The 17,120-nt window shown below is 29.9% G+C and overlaps 9 protein-coding genes across 9 annotated transcripts; 3 read left to right on the top strand and 6 right to left on the bottom strand. All coding sequences in view use genetic code 12, as the record gives it.

The window, feature by feature from the left end:
* The first annotated feature begins 1 nt into the window (after position 1).
* Positions 2-1,881, top strand: HAT1 (histone acetyltransferase catalytic subunit). Its single transcript, XM_064903221.1, has one exon. It carries the CDS (start codon positions 220-222, stop codon positions 1,405-1,407), a length of 1,188 nt encoding a protein of 395 aa, XP_064762598.1. The 5' UTR covers positions 2-219; the 3' UTR covers positions 1,408-1,881.
* Positions 1,881-3,521, top strand: PIL1 (lipid-binding protein). Its single transcript, XM_064903219.1, has one exon. It carries the CDS (start codon positions 2,355-2,357, stop codon positions 3,270-3,272), a length of 918 nt encoding a protein of 305 aa, XP_064762597.1. The 5' UTR covers positions 1,881-2,354; the 3' UTR covers positions 3,273-3,521.
* Positions 3,522-3,655: 134 nt separating this feature from the next.
* On the bottom strand, positions 3,656-5,662 carry DFJ63DRAFT_334814 (uncharacterized protein; the record flags this gene model as incomplete). Its single annotated transcript, XM_064908103.1, has 1 exon — positions 3,656-5,662. One exon carries the CDS (start codon positions 5,660-5,662, stop codon positions 3,656-3,658), a length of 2,007 nt encoding a protein of 668 aa, XP_064762596.1.
* A 148-nt stretch (positions 5,663-5,810) lies between these two features.
* Positions 5,811-8,951, bottom strand: DFJ63DRAFT_109503 (uncharacterized protein). Its single transcript, XM_064903222.1, has one exon. It carries the CDS (start codon positions 8,655-8,657, stop codon positions 5,958-5,960), a length of 2,700 nt encoding a protein of 899 aa, XP_064762595.1. The 5' UTR covers positions 8,658-8,951; the 3' UTR covers positions 5,811-5,957.
* A 293-nt stretch (positions 8,952-9,244) lies between these two features.
* On the bottom strand, positions 9,245-9,571 carry DFJ63DRAFT_312590 (uncharacterized protein; the record flags this gene model as incomplete). Its single annotated transcript, XM_064906000.1, has 1 exon — positions 9,245-9,571. One exon carries the CDS (start codon positions 9,569-9,571, stop codon positions 9,245-9,247), a length of 327 nt encoding a protein of 108 aa, XP_064762594.1.
* Positions 9,572-9,769: 198 nt separating this feature from the next.
* On the bottom strand, positions 9,770-10,330 carry DFJ63DRAFT_312589 (uncharacterized protein; the record flags this gene model as incomplete). The annotated part of the gene is made up of 1 exon (XM_064905999.1): positions 9,770-10,330. One exon carries the CDS (start codon positions 10,328-10,330, stop codon positions 9,770-9,772), a length of 561 nt encoding a protein of 186 aa, XP_064762593.1.
* A 283-nt stretch (positions 10,331-10,613) lies between these two features.
* On the bottom strand, positions 10,614-11,945 carry DFJ63DRAFT_109488 (uncharacterized protein). The gene has a single exon (XM_064903218.1). The coding sequence runs from the start codon at positions 11,471-11,473 to the stop codon at positions 10,898-10,900; it is 576 nt and encodes a 191-aa protein (XP_064762592.1). The 5' UTR covers positions 11,474-11,945; the 3' UTR covers positions 10,614-10,897.
* An 899-nt stretch (positions 11,946-12,844) lies between these two features.
* On the bottom strand, positions 12,845-14,173 carry LYS21 (homocitrate synthase; the record flags this gene model as incomplete). Its single annotated transcript, XM_064904988.1, has 1 exon — positions 12,845-14,173. The coding sequence occupies one exon, from the start codon at positions 14,171-14,173 to the stop codon at positions 12,845-12,847; it is 1,329 nt and encodes a 442-aa protein (XP_064762591.1).
* A 1,508-nt stretch (positions 14,174-15,681) lies between these two features.
* DFJ63DRAFT_312586 (uncharacterized protein) lies at positions 15,682-16,062 on the top strand (the record flags this gene model as incomplete). The annotated part of the gene is made up of 1 exon (XM_064905998.1): positions 15,682-16,062. One exon carries the CDS (start codon positions 15,682-15,684, stop codon positions 16,060-16,062), a length of 381 nt encoding a protein of 126 aa, XP_064762590.1.
* Positions 16,063-17,120: the final 1,058 nt, after the last annotated feature.

Here is a 17,120-nt window from a genome sequence, read left to right as displayed (position 1 = left end):
ATATTATTTTGTATTGTAATTGTATTTGATATACACATAGTGAGTTTTTTATACCTTTTTGCAACTTGTAAGAATTTGATTCGCTCCTGCATGCTGTTTTCAGAACCCGATTTTTTTGGTCAACGCGTCAAGATTTGAAAATTGAAAATATGTGACAATTCTGACAGTTTGGCAACACACCATTCAATCGTTACCAATCAATTAATCAATCAATCAAGAATGAGTAGTAACGCAGCTTTGACGGCTGCTTCATTGCAACCAGAACTTTGGACAAGTTCATCCAATGAGACGTTGAAGTTATTCGTCACCAATTCGGAGGGAGCCATTAATTTCCAACCTGTATTTACCTATCCTATATTTGGAGATTCCGAAACCATCTATGGATACAAGGATCTTGTTATATTCTTATGTTTTGATCATTATACGTTTTACCCATTTTTGAATATCAAATATACTGAGAAATTGAATGATCCTGAAATCATTGATATTAAAGAAACCATTGATAAATTCTTACCTGAATCAACTGTATATAAAGATGAAGTTAAATGGGTTGATTTAATCAATGAAGAAAAGAAAAGTTATAAGATTCCTGGAGAATTGATTGAATCATTTGAAAAAGAAGTTGAAGGTGAAGTTAATCAATTTGAAATTTATAAGCTTGATTTACAAAGTATATCAGGGTTAGAATTACATAAAAGATTACAAATATTAGTATTATTATTTATTGAGGCTGGATCTTATATTGATGCTAAGGATGAATTATGGAATGTTTATGTTCTTTATAATACTACCAATAAAGAAGAACCATCAATCGTGGGGTTCACTACTGTTTATAATTATTTTAAATATCCTGGATTTGAGAAATTTGATAATGAAGAAAAAGAAACTAGATTAAAGATTTCTCAATTTATAATATTACCAACTTATCAAGGTCAAAGATTAGGAGGAGAATTTTATGCTCGATTATTTAATACATGGTACGAAGATCCAAATATTATTGAAATTGTGGTGGAAGATCCTAATGAGAGTTTTGATGATTTAAGAGATAGATCTGATTTTATTAGATTGAATAGTTCAATTAAATTTGATGATATTAATAGCAAATTAGATTCAACATGGATTAAAGATACTCGGAGTAAATTAAAATTAGAAAAGAGACAATTTTCAAGATTATTGGAATTAACGTTATTATATAAATTGAAATACAAATTAGGTAATGATAGTAAGAAAGATGTGAGATTATTTATTAAGAAGAGATTATTTGAAAAGAATAGAGAAGGTTTAGAAGCATTGGATGAGAATAATAGAAAGGATAAGTTACAAACCGCATATGAATCCTTAGAACAAGATTATTATCGAATCTTGGGAGATATTAAATTTGCAACTAAAAGACAACTTGAAGTGTGATTAGATGAGTAAAATAATAGTTTGTATAGTAGTGTGTTAATAATATATGTATCCTTGAAATTATGATGACCTTCACCGTGTATGACATGGAAGAAGGCAGTGAAAGGCCGTAGTAAGGTCAAAAGGTATTAATTATGTCATTTATTTTCTAGCAATTACATAATTATGATGATAATGGTTGCAATTAGGGGTTTAAGGCTGGGGAAGGAAGTAGAGGTTAAATCGTTATCATCATGATATTATTCATTTCATAATTTGTCACTATTATAAGAAAAAATTGAGCATGACGTCACATCCCAATTTGGCTTCTATACATTTTTAACTGTCTTCCCCTTAGGTTTAAAAATTATTTCATCTTTATTCGGTTCGGGGATTCTTTTCAATTGTATGAATGCATTGTACATTGAAATGTATAGAGTCGTCTCTAAATGGGGTTTCGCCTAGTTGGTGGTATTAAAGTATCTATTTCATGTATACTGATTGGTCAATTAAGGGTTATCTCTAGGTGTCGAACTATCCATTTCTTAACTTGCTAGATAGTTACTCAGTCAGTTAGAGGAAGAGCAAGTATGACATATATGATATCAGTTGACACTGTAACCAAAGTAAAACTTTAAAACAGTTATAGAAGTTATCCATCATCATTATGGGATGAATTAACTGATACGATACTAAATAGGACAATATTCCCAATTAGGAAAGGGCGTGTACTGATTACCAAAAAAGGAGGAATTTTTGTGTAAAGTTCCACTCATCCCCTTTTTTTTAAGTTTAATTGCTGGAAATTTCCTCGAAGGGTGGAGGGCAGCCTTTAAGAGGAGGACCCAGGAGGTGTGGACACATTTATAAAGTATAAATTTCATGTTAAATTTCCCAATTCTAGTTTTTTTAATATTTCCATTTTTTTACCTTTTTATTTCAATTGTATATTGTCCAATCATCCTACAATGCATAGAACTTACTCATTAAGATCTCAAAAGGCTCCAACCGCCGCTCAATTACAATCTCCTCCTCCTCCTCCATCTTCTACCAAATCTAAATTCTTTGGTACTGGGTCCATTTCTTCAAGTTTTAGAAAAACTGTTGCTGGTGCCACTGGTCCTGAATTATCGAGAAAATTGGCTCAATATGTTAAGATTGAAAAGAATGTTATGAGAGCCATTGAATTGACTGCTAGAGAAAGAAGAGATGTTGCTAAACAATTGAGTGCTTGGGGGGAAGAAAATGATGATGATGTTTCTGATGTTACTGATAAATTAGGGGTTTTAATTTATGAAATTGGGGAATTAGAAGATCAATATATTGATAAATATGATCAATATAGAATCACTTTAAAATCAATTAGAAACATTGAAGCTTCTGTTCAACCTTCAAGAGACAGAAAACAAAAAATTACTGATGATATTGCTCATTTAAAATATAAAGATCCTCAATCTCCAAAAATTCCTGTTTTAGAACAAGAATTAGTTAGAGCTGAAGCTGAATCTTTAGTTGCTGAAGCTCAATTATCTAACATTACCAGAGAACAATTAAAAGCTGCTTTCAATTATCAATTTGATGCTACTAGAGAATTGGCTGAAAAATACGCTTTAATTGCTGGTTATGGTAAAGCTTTATTAGAATTATTAGATGATTCTGCCGTCACTCCAGGTGAAACTAGACCTGCTTATGATGGTTATGAAGCTTCCAAACAAATCATTGTTGATGCTGAAAACGCTTTAAGTTCTTGGACTTTAGATTCTGCTGCTGTTAAACCAACCTTATCTTTACATCATGAATATGAAGAAGAAGATGAAGTTCCAGTTGATGAAGAAGAAGCCGCCGAAGGTGAATTTGCTAAACATGATGAAGTTGATGGTAACTAATTGTTACTAAAAAAAGTAGCTCTCATAAATATTTTATCTTGATTGATTATTTTCCAAACATGTTTTGTCGTTATTTTTGTTTTATTTGTACCCCCATTGTATTAGTATATAATTATTGAGATGAAAAAATTTGTTATCTATATATCTATCTTATCCATCCATTCAATATTCTTACTGTATTTTATTTAGTTATTTATCCATGGTTTTGATAACCAAGTTGTTTTTTAATAAATGCTTTCAATTTCAGTAGTAAAAAATTACTTCTATGTATTACCATGTTAGCAAGATAGTAATTAAAATGTTGCGAATATAGTTAGCTAATTTTTGTGCTCATAACCGTAAAGAGAACAATAGGAGTTTTGTGGATTTTTAGATGATAGCAATCAATTGCAATTCACGATTAATTCAATATTATTCCCTGTATTTAAGTCAAAATCATCATTTTCCATATCGGATTCAACGGTGGAACTAGTGCTGATCGTATTGATCCCAATACCATTTTTAGTTGCTAATGCAAGAATAATAGAAAATGAATTTGCGGCTAATTTTCTTGTAACTGAAGCTTCATGTAGATCTTTACTTGATTCTAAGTTTGGAATAAATTCACAAAACTTTAATCGAGTCAATTGCTGAGGTTGTAATTCGGGTTCTTCTTGTTGTGCTTCTTCATTCAGTGTTTGGGAATTAGTAGATGTAGCACTCTCAATTTTGTTAAAGTTATAGTTATCTTGGGTTAAATATGTTCTTCCCCATTTTTCACAACGTTGCTTTAATAAATCAAAAAACCGGGAAAATTGACTACCAGTCAATCCAAAATCTACTTCTTCATTAACTTGTTCATTGGTACCGACTCTACTTGAACTTCTGGCATAACTATCATCACTACCGAATGAGATATTAAAGATGTCTTCAGAAGGAGGGTGATCATCCTCTTCTCTCAATTCATCGGGATTGCTAAACGTAACATCAATATCAGCATTAAAATCGTTATTTGAATTCTCTAATTCTTCATTCTGGCGAAGTACATCTCTACCAATTTCATTTTCACCTAAATCTGGGATTAATAAATTCTCAACTCGTTTGAAATTAGCCACTTCTTTGATCATGGAATTTATCGAAAATGATGAATTTGATAAATCAACATCTTGACCTTCATTTTGGAAAACTTTAAATTGACGGAATAATTTATTACTTAATGATATTCTATTGACAAATCTCAAATATGGGGAAATATTATAATCGTCGTTCAAAACTGACCAAATCTCTGATAACATTCTTTGTTCCATATCACTTCTTGGTGTAGTTTGCAACATATTGATTTCGTAATTATTGACTGAATCTATCATAGATGTACTCGATATTTTAATGAGATCAATGGGATCTGTAATGAGTTTATGTTTCTTTGCATTTGTTGTCTTGACTCTTTTAGCTTGTGAAGTATCAAGTTCTTTTGGTGGTGGCAGTTGTTGTTGTTGTTGCAACTCACCTGAATTTGAGATTGCGAAATTCTCATCATTACTGATACTTCTCGTTTGTTGTTCGTCAACTTCAGCTACTTCTTCTAAGATTGGTTGCTGGTTAATTTCAAAATCATCAATGAAATCATTATAATTCTCTTGGCCACCTCCAGCCATTCCAATTGGTTTAGCTTTATCAATCAATTGACCTTCCTCATCGAATTCAATGTCAAATTCTGAACTTAAATTACTACTACTATCACTTCCATCTTGACTTACTTGAAGAGTTTTATCTAAGAAATCATCAAGCATTTCATCATGGGTAATACTTGTCTGATTGTAACTGGTGAATAATCCATTGGTGTTATTGGTAGTACTATTAAGATATTGAGTATTGTTCAAAACAAATGAATCAGGAAACACATCTTGATCTAAACTTTTAATATCTAATTTTCTTCTCTTGACACCAGCATTGGTCTCTTGTTCAATAATAAAATCTATCATAGGAACTAAATCAAAGTTGATATCAAAGGTTGGATCATTATTCAATAACAATTGTGAACCTGATAGTTTCTTTTTATCTGGTTGATCAAGATCAAGATTTGACACTGATGATGTGTTACTGAGTTTAAATGAGAGGAACTCCTTACACAATTGAGATTTAATAAAAGTGATATCTTGAAGGCAATAATTGACTTTGGTTCTATAGGCTAATGATATTCCATATAAGATATTGGATGAATATCTTATCTGAAAGTGTGAGTTTGATTCGATCAATTCTTGACATAACAGAGGAATGGAGAGATTGAGAATATCTGATTTTAAGCTCTTTTTAGCTGAAATTTTGGAGCCCAAAGTAGCCAATAACCAAGCAGTTTGTAATCCACTCAGCTGATGTTGATGGATTGCATTGAGATTGATAGTACAGTCCATTTCTTGATGATGATTGACTAACTGTATGATTGTAAATGGCAAAGGGGTGTTGTAAATAAAAATTTGGCTGTAAAAAAATAATTTACAAAAAGCGCGATCGATTTTTTAAAAACCCAGAAAGAATGTATAAATTAAAACTAACTAACTAAATACAGAATGATTCAGTTGAAAGTGAAATTATTCGAAATTAAATGAAATGAAAGAAAAGGGAACTTATAACTGAACTAAACTAAAAGGAATTGAATTGAAAATACTGTATTTTTGGTAGACTGCTTTTCTCTGAAGCAAGTCTTAATTAAAATTTTAACTTATCATAAATAACCACCAACCATTTGATAGTGGCTTCGAAATCATTATCTAAGACCGACTCATGAAGATGAGTGAAAGTACTTAATTTCGATCTTGATTTGAGATATTCTAATGAAGAAGTACTAGCGTTGAATTTGGGTACACCATAGAATGCATGTTGGAAATAATATTCATGGGATAAATTAAGATATTGATATTCATTATTGGTCATTTGACCATTTCTTTCTAAATGTAATAAGATATGATTGAATACTTTGAATGAGGCGAAGGTTTGAACTTTCTTGTAGAATCTATACCATGGATAATCTTTAGTTAAATCATTTTGAAGTGCTTTACTATTAGTATCGAATTTAAATGAATATTCAAATAAATCAGTTAATAAGGATTGGAATTGAAATATTAAATCATTAAACGTAATGGTGTCGACATCAGCATCAAATTGATTTTTAAAATCCTTAAAAATATTAGATTTGCTAATTAAATAAGTTGAAACATTTCTATTTGACCAACCATCTAATGCTTGTTTATTATATTGAAGAAATACTTCAAACGAATCACCAATAGTTTTGGCATAATATCTGGTTCTATAATCAACCACTTCATGTTCACTCAAAGTAATGGCCAATAATCCAATATATCTAATCAACAGTCCATGTAATAATAAGTCTTCATCGATTTGACGTTTAACCAACCAATCATAAGAATAATAATTGGAATTAGGAATATGTAAGGATGAATCACGTTTTGGATCATTTTCAAATCTAACGTTGATAATAGGAGTATTCAAATGATTTTGAAAGATTAATGCATCAGATTTAATCAAATCTTGTCCCAACACACCATTGATGGTTTTATTATCTTGCTTAGACCAATAATGATGTAACGTGCTGTAATCATCTTCATCATTGTCAATTTCATTATCATCGTCTTCATCATCATCATAATCATCTTCGTCATCTTCTATACTATTAATATCATAAAATGGATCAAATTCATCAGCTAATGTTTTAAAAGCAGTGGCAGTTTTAGGAATAGGAATAAACTTTGAGGTCTTCTTTAATACATGATTGAAGAATGGATGAGAGTCAATATGGAATTTACTTCCTGTGACCGCATCACCATCGATATTGATATAAGCCAAGATTGATTTTTTGTTGTTAAAATGTTCAGTATCATTGGTATATAAATAAGATCCTAATAATCCACTATTACTACCATCCCATGAAATAAATTTGATATTTCTTAATGGCTTCCAACCGATACTGACTAATCTTTGATAATTTCTCATGATTTCAAATAAAATGGCATGATTAGATAATGGATTAGATGAAGTTGAAGAATCACGTCTGGCTCCAATGACAATATCACCATCATTTAAAATACCATCTATTGATGCGATGATATTGGTTAATTTTGGATTTGAATGAGATGATGCTGATGAAGATAATGGTTTGAAATTGGTTTGTAATTGTAATTTAATCGAATTATCGAAATTGACAGGATAATAATCCCATTGAGAGAACACACTTGAATCTTTCTTTTCATTACTCAATGTATCTAAGATTGGTTTAATAGATTTGAAACTGATGGGAATAGCGGGGATATCTGGTTTTTCCCAATTGAACTCTACTTGATTTGAATTTATATCGGTGAATTTTGCTCCATTATCTCTGGATATAATTTGATTTAACTTTTTAATTTCAATTTCTTTATTATTTTTGGTAATTGAATTAAAATCATAATAATTAATGAATCCACCTACGTTAAATGACTTTGCAATTTGAATCTTTTCTGATATCGAGATAGTACTTGAATTTTCCCAGTTTGTCTTAACTATCACAATCTTATTATCAAGGACAATATTTTGAGATTTAAGTAATACATAATCTTGTAAGAGACCTTCATTGACAAACAAATAATCTTGTTTGATAGATCCATTATGTCCCCAAATGTAGTAACTTGGAGTTTTTAAATTCTTTGATTCGATTAAATTGGCATTATAGATTAATTGACCTTTATTATCAATCAATTGTAATTTTGAATCAATTGACTTTTCAAATGTAGAAGGTAAGTCATAATTCAAACTTTGAACTTTGAATCCAAATTGTTTAAAGTTCTTCTCTACAAATGAAGTCAAAGCGATATTTTCATCACTTATTAAATTACTTGATTGTTGTTGATTTATCTCAGTGAAATTAGTTAACCAATTATTGATATATTGTTCGGTTGTGATGGAATTATGACTTTCACCAATACCCAGGAATAATAAAAAATGACGTTTAACATCTGATTTAGTTAATTTCAACCCATACCATCTTCTATAATCTCTACTAGTGGAAGTTCGAGGTAAGAATGATAATTCAAATACTATAAATGCTAGTATACCAAGGATACAAAACCACCAAAATGGACGTTTGGCCATTTTGACAAGTACACTTTGTGTATCATCATCATCGTCATCGTCGTGATCATGATGAGGGTGGCGGTTGTTACCTGTATATGTGAACACTCCATTCTCTTGATTATCCTTTATGTTTGAAGTGATATTTACGTCATTGGTGGTACTTAACAAGGGAGATACTTCAGTTGGAGTTTGTTCAACTCCTTCTTCACCATTGCCATTGGCATTAGCCACCACACCACTTTCTAAATCTGGATTCTTGGCTGCAATTGTATTTGAAATCATAATGATTGAAATAAGTTTATGCTGCTACAGAAGGAAGTTGCGGAATGGATTAAGTTGCTATTTTGATGAGGTAAAAGAATTGGAAGGTAGGAGTAATTGGTTTAGTTTAGTACGATACAACTGACCATGAACAAGACATATAAATGAATGAAATAATAACAGCAAAGCAATAAGAAATCGATAGAGAGATATAAATATTTACAATTCAAACTTGTTAAACCTTCCTTCCCCCACGAGTCGTATTATACTTTTTTTTAGTTACTATTGTCACCAAAAGAAAAACGCGTCATGTGACACGCTCGTAACCAAAAAGAGAATGGTTAACGAAACAGAGTTTAAGTTGCAACAAGGTTTTACCTGCTAAGTTCTATAACTGAATAAAGTTTGAATATCGTGTATCTACTGTATCATCTTATCTACTGTCAATTAAATCATGTAATGTTTATTATTATGATCAACATTGGATGAAATCATTATCGTAGTAGGCGCAGTATGGCTGGGTCAAACTGTGCGCTACCAATATGATCAATCTACAAAGGTATATTTATGTGAAAAAGTATTTTATTATTATAAAATTGAAACAAAGATTAATATTGACATTCCCCATATACAACCCCAATTACTTCTGAAAGGGTATGGTTAAGGATTTTAGTCTTGATAAGAATTCTCAACGAATGATAATCAACAACTAAGATAAAGATTAACAATACCCAAGCACAAACATAAATGAAATTTAATTCATCTTTAAATTCATTACCTCTTAATTGAAATTTACCTCTTTGAGTATCAGCTTTTAATTGTGCTTCATCTTTCATCCATCTAAGCTTACGGTTCATCTCTTCAAGATAGTCACTTACATCTCTCAATTCCCCTTCATCGCTTTCCTCTTTAGTTGTTCTTGGTATAGTGGACATTATAAAAGGTTGTTTTCAAATATTGATATTATGGTAAAAGAAGAAGAGTAAAAGAAAGAAAGTAAAAATATGAATTTTTAAATTTTAATCCCTTCTGCTTCAAGATGCTAGAATAGGCAAGTATTACAAAGTTTTTAATTCATGCTTAAGAATTTATTGCATTTATAATAAACTAACTAAAGAAAGAGACACGAATGGTTAAAATCCCATTTTTACATCATAATTATACTTTAACCACCATAAGATAAACAGACTAACCACGACAAAAAATAAAGCGAATGAACCAATTCCAATAAGATCGTTGATTGTTGAGCCACAATGACTACAAGCAAATTTTCTTTCAAATAAAGATGGAATAGAATTTAATGGTTGGAATTTAAGATGATGGTTTACTCTATCAATGTTTTGAAAAATTTCTGTAATGACTGGAAAAGTATTAGTTTCTTTATTGATTGATGTAGATGGTTTTAAATCATCGAGGTGGATTGGTTTTCTCCTGTTTTCGTTGGATTCAAGGTGGCTAAGATAATCATCGAAAACCTTATCAGGATTATACTTTGAAGTTTTTGGAATCATTTTGATACGATTGCAAGGTACTTTTGATAGAATAGTAAAAGGATAAGTCTCTAAAAATGTTTCATAAATGATTTGAATAAATAAAGTATGAAAATAATTTAATGCTAAGGATTTAGAAATTAAATTTGGCAACTGCAACATAATGCAATAAATAAACCATCTTAAGCATGATAAATGAATCATGTTTTTACAATGTACCAATTCAAATCCATCTCTAACCGATTACAAACTTTTGTAGTTGATCTTAAGTCATAAACTATTCTCTCTTACAATTCTACATCACTTTAAATGCCAACGTTAACAAGACATATATTATAAGTAATCGATTAAACGATTAATAATTTGAAATAAAGTATAAATAATCATAAAAGTAACCTAAAAGAACGATAACAATAGGAAATAACAGCAATGATAAAACAATACCAAACAAATTAAAATTTCTATAACGTCTATTACAATCTTGACAAATCTTCGTAGAAGGAGGTGGTAAACTTGACATTTTGAGTGAATGAACCTTTGGTATGAATTAGATTTAAATTCTCTGATTAAGTAGATTATGATTAACTTTGACAAGGAAAATAAAAGAATATGATAATTTTAAATTATTTATTAAACTGTTGGTTGATTTATGACTTGCAACTTTAGGCAAGAATAAGTCTCCACTATTATTACTTTACATTATGCTTAAAATTTATCAAAAGTCTAATAATATTTATTACTATATACAGACAAACAGACACTATAATACAATTAATTTTTATTATCTAATAATTCATCAATAATACTTTTATCAAATAAATTTCCTCCATTTTGTAAAGCTTTAGCTAAGATGATTAAAGATTTATCATTAAAATCGGGTTTTTTTCTTAATTCATCTAAATTTTGATTAAATTCTGTAGTCATTAATTTCAAATATTGATTATTTAATTGAATTTGATCTTGATTAATTTGATTAGTTATACTAGTTGTATCAATTCCCTTTGGTATGGAACTTATACTATGATTATTTTGAGTTAATTGATTTGTAGTTAATTTGATGGTATTTAATTGTTTATGAATATTTGGAGTTAATGGATCTGGTTTGTTATGAGATTTTTCAGAATCAGAATCGATATCGATATCATTTAAGTTTATATCTGGTTGATTTGTAGTATTATCATTATCTATTATTATGGAATCATCATTATTATTGTTATCGTTATTATTAGTGGTTGAAGTATTTTGAACACTTGAATTGGAGTCTGAGTCTGAGTCTGAATCGGAAGAGAAATCCTCAGTTCTTCTCTTCTTTCTTCTTCTTGAAGATTTCTTCATAGAAGGAGCCATTATGTATTATTATTTGTATGATATGGTTGGTTAACACTTATCAAACCATCTTCATACAGTTTTCATCTTCACTTTTACTTCATCTTCCCATCTCATTAAAATTTATCAATTTATATGCAGGCCATTGAGTTATGTCGAAAAATAAGAAATGACAAAATATTTATGACAAAGATATGTGTTTTTGCGACAAGAAATTAAATAACTTAATTGACACAAAGAGTGTAAATTAGCTAGACGATCTGTATAAAGACGTATCATAATTGTAAATGATTATAGAGTTATAATTGATATCATTATCTATTAGTCTATGGATATGACCATCTAAGTTTGATCATCCCAGTTACTACTAATTATACTTCCTCTCTTTAGGTAGTTATAATTCGGTATCTCTCTCTATTTACACGGGATTTGAAAAATAAATCGGTTGTTTCTTTTTATAGCAGCAGTTACCAAAACAAAAATAAAAAAAAAGCTTAAACGTGGTAGATGCACACTCAAACTTTTTTTAAAATTAAATCGTGAAGAGTAAAACTGAAGTGGGCTATTTTCTAATTATACTTAATTTTATATGCTTAATCCTACCTTCTTCTTCTTCTTGTTGTTATAACTGATATCATCTCATTCATTCATTCATTCAATCAATCAAATCATAGTTGATACCTCATTAAGTATCCCTATTCTTCTACACCTTCAAGAAGAGCTATCGATCCCACCATTTATCCTTACATAGTTAAGATTGAGAAATTGCAAATGAGTATACTCTCATCTCATTTCTATACCATTAATAACATCAATCAGTTTAACTTGTTTATGACAGTCGTATAATCCTTCCTATCATCTATCCCATCCAATAACTGGACATCAAACCTCAATCATCTTATATCTCACCCCTAGATTTTATTTATTAGTCCCCACTCATCACTTACCGATCTATCCCATCTCATAATGTACACTACAGTAGAATTAGTATGCTCCTTAATTGCAGCTTTAAATTTATTCACTGCTTTCATCATCTACTTTAAAGAAAAGAAAACTGGAGTATCTCTTCAATCAGGTTCAAACTTCACCGCTTTTAAAGTTTGTATTACCATGTCAATCATATTTGGAATCATTAGTAGTTGCATCTTAATTTCAAACCTTCAATATGAACTGTATAAATAATAATAATAACTCCTGACACATAAATATCTACTCCTCATCGTTCGTGTCCTCCCTTATTTAATGCTTAACGAATCTCAATAATGAAATCTACCAAAACTAAAAAAAACTTACCATAAAATAAAATATTAAATAATACTTTTTATTAATTAACTATAAATATACATACTTACATATAAAACTTTTTTTCTTTTTTGATCTTTTTCTTTTTAATTATTCAAATCTAATTCTTTTACTACTATATTCATCATCTAATGGAGGTAAATCATGTGGTACTCTTAATATCCCATTCTTTTTAGGTTTAAACATTGGTGTACTAACATCAGCATGATAATCCTTTATAATAGAATCAACATCATCAATATTTAACGGTCTAACATCACCTAATTTCTTAATCTTATTAGTCACCTCTTTACATTGTTCATCAGTTAAATTCAAATTCAATTGATCAACTCTTGATTTAATCGCATTCCATCCCGTTAATCTATTGGCAAAATGAATATATCTCGTTAATCCAAAATCTGATGGGATTAAAATTTCATAAGTTGATGGATTAGCTAAGATGGCTTTAGCATGAATACCTGCTTTATGAGTAAAAGCACAAAATCCGGTAATTGGATTATTAAATGGAATATTAACTTGAACACTTTCAGCCACTAAATTTTCTAAATCTCTTAATTTATGTAATTTATATTTTGATAACACATATTCTCTATTGGCAGCTACCATTCTTGCCATTAATCCACCTAAGGGAGTTATACCATTTCTTTCTCCAATTCCCAATACTGATACATCGATTAATTTAGCTCCACCTTCTAAGGCAGTATAAGCATTGGCAATAGCACATCCTGTATCATTATGGAAATGACATTCAATATCACATTTAACCACTGATTTTAAAGTTCGTACTAATTCATAAACTTGACGTGGATTAGCACATCCAACCGTATCAGCTATCCCAACTCTATTCACTCCGATTTTATCAACAATACGATAAATATTTAATAAATCCACTAAATCACTTCTAAAGGAATCTTCTGATGAAAAACGAATCTCAATCCCTTTCGATTTAACAAATTCAATCACTTCAACTGCACTCTTGGCAATATAACTCATATCTTTCCCATGACTATATTGTCTTAAGAACTGAGACGTGCCAATCACAACATCAACCCCATCAACCCCAGTTTCAACTGCCACTCTCGCATCATCCATATGACATCGAATATGAGTTAAGATCTTGGCTTTTAACCCTAATTTACAGATCGCTTCACAATCCTTACGGGATTGTTCACTCGAAACAGGTGATGTTAATTCAATATAATCCACTCCAAAATCATCTAACGCCTTGGCGATTTGAATCTTGGTCTCAGTACTGAAAAAGGCATTGGCAAATTGTTCACCTTCTCGTAATGTACTTTCTATAATTTGGAAATTGGAAACATTGGATAAATAATCAGATGGATCAGGGCCATAAGGATTAGCGTTTGCCAAAGGTGGCATGGTGCTCGTCACCTCTTGGAAACCTTCTGGAATAGACATGGTTGTATATATAGTCTTATCTTTTAAGTGTTGTAAATGTTGGTGATGACTCTTGTTCCATCTAATTTGGTTCCGCTCGAATGAAATAATTGATGAAAGTAATCAAAATCGAAATCGCGAAATTTGAGTGCGCAAGAGTCGCGTGACCGATCATGTGATTTTGAAAGGAGCTAAGATAACATTTTATTAGAGATAACAGTTATATTAATAGTAAATAAGTCCTACTTAAAAGACTATATGAAGAAATATATAATAAATAACTGAAGAATATTACTTAATCATTAAATCTCTCTAACTCTTCCAAACGTTTTTTGAACGAAATTAGGTAAGTAATTCTTCCATTGACCATTGTTCTCGACAGTTTCGGATTGAGTTGAATTTTGAATGTCAATCTTATTCTATTAGTAATGTTTATTATATTGGTAATAATAATTTTATTTTACTAGTTTCCTTCTATTATTTTAAACAAAAATTACACATAGGAGTTAGTCATACTAATATTTGCTAATATAACTACTTCAATCTGCTGGTTCAATAAATGGCTAAATAGAGTTTATAGAGTTTTATAGAGAAAATTTGAAAGCTAAAAAGATCAATTATAAATAATAACTACATCCTAATAGTAGCAATAGTTACTTTTGATAATTGACAAATTTGTTGTCATCTTGGTATTTTTTTCTCCCTAGACTTGGGAGTTTTAAGTTCCAAATAATACTTATTTCTAACTTTTCAGTCCGTTATATAATATTTCAAATTTGGATAAAAATACTTTTTTAAGGAAAGCATAAGAAAAGTTAAAGAATTTTCCTTCTTCGATTATAAGATATACACTTGAATACAACATAGAAAGGGTATACCCTTAATGATACTTTTTGCTATTATGACTTTTTGCTATTATGCTAATTTATTTCCTTAAATTATTGTACAGCCTAGAATAGCTAAAACTTAAAAGTGATATAAAACAAAGCTTGAGATTAACACTGGGGTTCAGAATTCTGTAGAAATTACCAATCTGTTTATGGCCAAATAAGACTACCACTACGAAGTTAACTGAATTCGAACTCAATTGTAGATGAAGCTGGATGCATTCCCATAGTTAATTTCTATCCTTATATATTTCAAAACTTCTTTAATCAAAAACAAACATCTATAGCAGATAGATTACTTAAATTACCTTTATTCTCTACGTAACTATACCTTAATCCCTGACTCCAGTTAAGAATATCAATGCTTTGAAGCAAATTATTCACGAGTTGGAATTTCATTTACCGTACAATATCCATTAGCATAATTAGACTACAAAAAATCGGGCAACCTGCACATTCACCTAGGATAAAGTTCACTATTTTTTTGACTGCTAAAGCTAGTTATCAAATCTGAATCTTGTTATGTTTGAGAAAAACCTGTAGCAAGCATAACAATTTATTATTTTTGTTTAAAAGGGACTAAATTTCTTTTCCAGTTGTAGGGTTTTCTTCATCTTCTTCTTCTTCCACTATCTATTCAAAATGGATTCATATTCTTTATTACCTTACCAGATTGTGAGTCGTACCCCCGATGAATTTGATAATGTCATATGTACAAATTTTCAATTTACTTTATTTCATATTTGGTTGATTTGCTTTCATACAAATACATTGATCAATACATACTTAAATAAGATCGATATGGTTTGGGTATTTCTGAGTCTTTTTGCCAGCATTTTAGTTATATTAGCCAGTCAAATATGTGTATATGATTGTAAGATAATTCATACAGATAATGATGAAAGGGCTCTAGTTTTAAATTGGAAGTGTTTTTGGGCTTTATGGTTTTTTATTCCTAGCTGTTTAAATTTAATATTATCATTAATTGGATGTGCTAAATTATGTTATTATGGGTTACCATGAATGGAATAATTAAAATATACTTATGGAATCATTGATATTTTTGTCGCATCATTCATTGACTAATTGTGATATTGATGATTTAAGGTAAGTAATATTTAAATAAACTTAATCAAGAAAGAAGTTTATGTCTCTGGATCGAATTAATTAAAGTAAAACACTGAAAAAAGAAAACGCTACCACAAATGCACCGAATTTAAATATTCCTAGCATTCATAGCCAACGTTCAATTAGCAATATAATTATAATTGAAAGCTGAATAAAAGAAATTATCAGATCTAAAGATCGAGCAGAGTAAGAGTTAGATCTTCTAGCAATGAAATCCAAAAATTAAAAAGAAAAATATATCCCATACAAATAACAATAAATTAAAAAAAACTTACTAATCATAATTATATAGTTTTTCCCAAAAATACAAATATATTACTACTAATAAAATCAATTATGCTATGATTTGCTTTCACATGTAGTGCCATAGATCCCATAAACACTAAAAATACACCAACTACAATGATCACATCCATTGATCAAAGAAGAGAAGAGAAGAGTAGATAACTAGCGGTAAGATAGTGTCTACTTATGTGCACTCCAATACAATGAAAGAAGCATTTTTTTTCATAGTACTACCCAAGATAAGATAAGACTTAAAGTAAAGTTGCTTACGTAGATATAATGGGGAAGGACGGTATCTTTCAAGTGATGCTGCAATTCGTAAACTTGTTAAAAGTAATAAATAGAAGAAAATTCAAAATGATAAGAGAACAAGACAAATAGTGGCTCTAATCCAGAATAGGAAATAAGCGTTGGTGAATCGAAATCATGTCAAAGAAAGAGTCATTTTATCGTTACTTTCCCCAATTAGCTCTATTTACGGAATCTCTATAGAATAATCTGTTACCAAATCTTATTGTTATAGGGATACTGTGATTTATTGTACGGCGGCTTTATATCCATTTTAAGGAAAAATAAGAGTTATCCCTTATCTTTTTCTGCCCACTATTTTACTGGACATCCCTCTAAGAATGCCGTAAAATAAATCACATTTTACATACATAAATAGG

This window comes from Scheffersomyces coipomensis (genome assembly GCF_036884675.1).
Source record: "Scheffersomyces coipomensis strain NRRL Y-17651 chromosome Unknown DFJ63scaffold_3, whole genome shotgun sequence".
In the NCBI taxonomy this organism is placed as follows: Eukaryota; Fungi; Ascomycota; class Pichiomycetes; order Serinales; family Debaryomycetaceae; genus Scheffersomyces; species Scheffersomyces coipomensis.
The sequence above is the reverse complement of the archived record's forward strand: the minus strand, read 5'-3'. Positions and strand labels throughout refer to the sequence as shown.